Here is a 4,437-nt window from a genome sequence, read left to right as displayed (position 1 = left end):
TCGTTTTGGTGTTATATTATTTCATACAATTATTGTGTTTTAATTTTATTCGATATTAAAACATTTAATACTTTCATATTTTAAAAATTTACTTGAATATTCTCAACATTCGGATTATTTCCTTTGAGTAAAAATTATTTTTGTGATTAGAAAAATTAATTTTGTGTTTAGTGCCACTCAAATTTATTTAGGAAATTTATTGAAAAATTAATTTTGTGATCTGAAATAATTCTATTCAACAAATTTTTATTTGCAATTTTAAAAAAATTATTTTGTAATTATAATTTTGTGAGTACTTATTGTTAAAATAAAATAAAATTTAAATTTAAAAATTAATACAACCTTATTGTTAAAATAAAATTAAGATTTGTGATCGAAAAATTAATTTAGTTATCTGAAATAATTTCATTGAATAAATTTTTATTTGTAATTTTAATTTATTCAACATCTGAAATTAATTTTGTGATCAGTATGTGTCAAACCACTACTAGTATTATTGTTATATCGTTATCAGAACCATCCAAAACGTCTCAAAGGCATTAGTACATGTAAAGAATGCCGAAATTGTATTTCCGACGCAATCTGAACTTCCGACTATTACGCGCGATTTTTCTCTATTATCTAAGGATAACTTTTCAGAAATAATTGGGGCAATTGATTGCACTCATGTTCCTATAAAGTGTCCTGACAGCAGTAGAGCTCAACTTTTTTATAATAGAAAATCCTATTATTCTATTAACTGCCAGATGAGAATTATTTACATACAATATCATCTTTACTTAAATATGTGATTTTCTTAACCTCATAATTAAGTGAAATTTCAATAAAATGTAATAAACTGTAATTTATTCTAGCTTAAATATAGAATGTCCTATTTATATTTCTAACATTGTTATGCCTTGTTATGAAACAGTTATATTCTTGAGTATTTCTTTGACATATGAAAATATAAATATGAAATAATATCTTTGATACCTCAAACTGATAACTCTAATGAAATTATATAATTGATGCATGTTTAAATGTATATTTCAGGTAATCTGTGATGGAAAGATGAAAATTAAAAATATTGTTGCTCGGTTGCCTGGTTCAACACATGATAGTAAAATTGTTTCTAACAGTAGCATTAAAGAAAAACTACATCGAGGATATTGTAATGGATATCTAGTTGGTGACAGTTAGTGATGTGCCGGATATCCGTATCCACTCTCCAAAAACACAAACGTAATCTATGCTATCCCGTGTCACACTAGCCACAAACCAGTGATTCCCAACGTGGGGCCACGCCCCACAGGGGGCAATTGGATTGCTGAGGAGGCAATTCGAAAATGGATTTGTCTAGAGTTTAAGTTAACCGTATAGCCGCTGTATATGTTAGGGAGGTGGACCACGTGTCGCGATACCGTTAGGTTGTGTGTTGTGTGTGCTCCGCTTTTCGGTCGTCTCATCGGCGTTATTTTTAGTCAGTCTGTGGATTATTATATACCATTCGGTTCGTCTCGTCGAGGGCTCCCGTACAATATGTGGAATTTTCGGATCGGATCAGCCGTTTAAGAGCTACGGACCTCGGAATTTCCAGGTTCGCCGGCGNCAGATGAACGAATGAATTAATTAATTACATTTTGTACAAAGATTTTATTAAGATTAATTTGATGCCAATATTTTTAATAATATATTTTGTGGGTAATTATTTACATTAAGATTGTTAAGCGTTTTCTTTTAACTCTGTTTTAAAGAGGCATATTTAATAGACATTTTAGACACAAAAAAATAAAATGTTTTGTTTAAAACACTAGATCTAATACGTGTTAAAGCAGCACTTTATAAACGTCATTTGTTCAATGATTACAAGTTTCACATGAAAGTACTGTACCAAGTAACAATACAGAAAAATTCAATTATTCGACCGGTTTATTATTTATCGGTCTACAAAGCGGAAGAAATCATGTTCAGAATGAATATACTGTATAAGTACGACAGTTTTACTTTATACATTCCTTTCCTTTGTAAGCGACGAGGAACCACATGAAGCCACCCGGCATGGAATAGCCATAAGCAATGCAATTAGACGCGCTAGGTGTCTCTTTAACTAATAACTTATTAGTTAAAGGCTTTTTCTGTTTTCTTCAGTTTGTAATGTAATCTTGTAATTATGCTTTGCGTGAATGTCAGACACACACGAGGACAAAATTTAATTTTTACTTAATTACGGTGCTTCGATGTCCGTTTATTTAGAACATACGAAATAAGTTTTGATAAAAAAAAGACCTAAAGATTCTATCATCTGTTACTGAATATAACATGTAATTGTTAATTCTTTATAAAATTAGACTTTCGTAAGTTGTTTTCGGGTCGAGAAAATATTTCCAGCTTTCCTGTCTTAACGAACTTGTTCAATCACTTTTTTACAATGGATGTTGATTGATTAATATTATGTTAGCGTAATGATTTTTTTTACTTTCAAGGTTTAGGCTTGTATCACAAAATAATGGAAAATTCCAGAATATTGCAGTTTGGGACTAGCATTGTCACTTATAACAGTACATTATACAATGACCTATACACATAGAGATTCATAATTCGATAGGTACAGGAAAATCAATTATTGTTCGTGGAGAATTACAGGATTCTACACGAATCCTAGATTATTTAACTGTACAGACATCTTTGTTTGTTTGTTTTTGTTAATTCCTATTTAATTTTAGTCGGGGAATGATAGAAGTATCGAAGATACATTTATTTAACAAAAGGACCGTCGATAATCTGTCAAAAACTATATACATACACAAGAATCTTTACATTAACAAAAGGTCACTTTGATATTAGTATTAATATCTATTGATAATTAAATAATATTTATGAACGTTCATAAAAAATGTATCGTTTAAAATAAGCAGAGATACCTTTATTCTATTAAGAGGATTGTATTTCGGGCTACGCTTCTCCTGAAGGAAATATCCCGAAATACTTTCCTGTTCATAGAATAGAGATGTCTTTTTTTTTAAAAATGCAGCGTTTCCTGGTACGATACCTCCTAGGAAATAAAACTTGATTATTGCGGAATCATCAAACCCCAAGATGATAAGCTAATACGAAATTTGACTAATATTTTAAAAATAGATGTTAATGTATTTATTGTGCCACACATCGTTGTCGGAAATACTACAAGTAACGTACAGACTGTACGTTACTCTGTTGTACTGAACGGTACAGTACAACAGAGATGCTTGTAGAAATGTTTGTTGAAAGTAATAATAAATACCTTTTTGTTGTTTAGGATTTCTTCGAGTGAAATACGAATCCAAAACAAGGAAAACGAAGAAATTATTATATCAGAGACTCAGTTAAATAAAGTCTTCAACAGGCATTTGGAACTTCTCATTACATATGTTGAAAATTCGAAAGTACTGTTTATGCCTTATCCAATCGAGACCATTAGACAATTCGTTACGTACGTTTCTCACGATACTTACCTTTCATTTAATTTCAATACCTTGTAATACATTATAATTTATATTTTTTAAACAGTTATGTACAGACGGACGATCCTGGATTGACCTCTATTGAACACGCTTTCGACCTGTATCATCTGAGTTCAAGGTACGAGTTAGACAATTTAAGAAAGAAATGCAGATTATTTATCATTCGGCAAATAAATCTGCATAACGTCTGTGCAATCCACGATTTTGCACGTGAGATCGGTGACATGGACATAACTTATTATTGCTGGCGAGCTTTCGACCAACACGGAGAAAGACTATTTACAACAGTCGACTTTATGTGCTGTAGAATTACAACAATTAACAGACTGCTATCTCGAGCGATATATGAATCAGTCACTGAATTGCGTTTACTCCAAGCCGTATATCAGTGGAGCATAGAAGAAGTTAAAAGAAAATTGGGTGCAGACAACTTCCATTCGATGAATGAAGAATCAAAAAGGAATGCAATAAGAAGGGTTATGAAGCCATTTATTGGAAAAGTCAGATTTCTTGCCATGAATGAAGAAGAATTGCAATCTTGTGTTTATACACTAAACTTGTTACACGAGATAGAAAAGATTCATATCTGGCATGCTTTTAAGACTGGTAATTATTCCTTGTATCTCAGTTATTTCAGTCGAGAAACAAAAACCAGAAGCAGAATAAATTATTGTAACTTGTTCTTGTACATAAATCGTGGAGATTTTTCTCTGGTCTCTATCAGAGAGATGAAAGGTTACGTATATTTTAGCAGCGAAGTAGTTGTGAAGGAAGATTGTTACGTCACGGCTCTTCGATTTCCGGTGAAGCTTGGCGAAAGTTTTCCAATGTACGTATATGCATATATTAACAATTTGGATAACGAGTATTTTTCGTTTGAAACCGTTTGCAATTCAGAGGGTGTAGCAGACCTGAAAACGAAGTTGTATCTAGAAAAATACTGGTCAATTCGTTT

At 31.5% G+C, this 4,437-nt stretch overlaps 1 protein-coding gene across 1 annotated transcript in view; it reads left to right on the top strand.

The window, feature by feature from the left end:
• LOC111621647 overlaps positions 1 to 4,437 on the top strand; it is an 18,401-nt gene that overhangs the window by 5,835 nt on the left and 8,129 nt on the right. The window contains exons 2-3 of the mRNA XM_023363856.1: positions 3,278 to 3,451; positions 3,529 to 4,433. Of these exons, the coding sequence (XP_023219624.1) occupies positions 3,278 to 3,451; positions 3,529 to 4,433 (1,079 nt within the window). The remainder of the gene's footprint in view (positions 1 to 3,277; positions 3,452 to 3,528; positions 4,434 to 4,437) is intronic.

The sequence above is a fragment of the Centruroides sculpturatus genome, unplaced genomic scaffold (genome assembly GCF_000671375.1).
Source record: "Centruroides sculpturatus isolate CEXI.00-Female unplaced genomic scaffold, Cexi_2.0 scaffold232, whole genome shotgun sequence".
Lineage (NCBI taxonomy): Eukaryota > Metazoa > Arthropoda > Arachnida > Scorpiones > Buthidae > Centruroides > Centruroides sculpturatus.
This window is presented reverse-complemented; position numbering and strand designations above follow the sequence as displayed.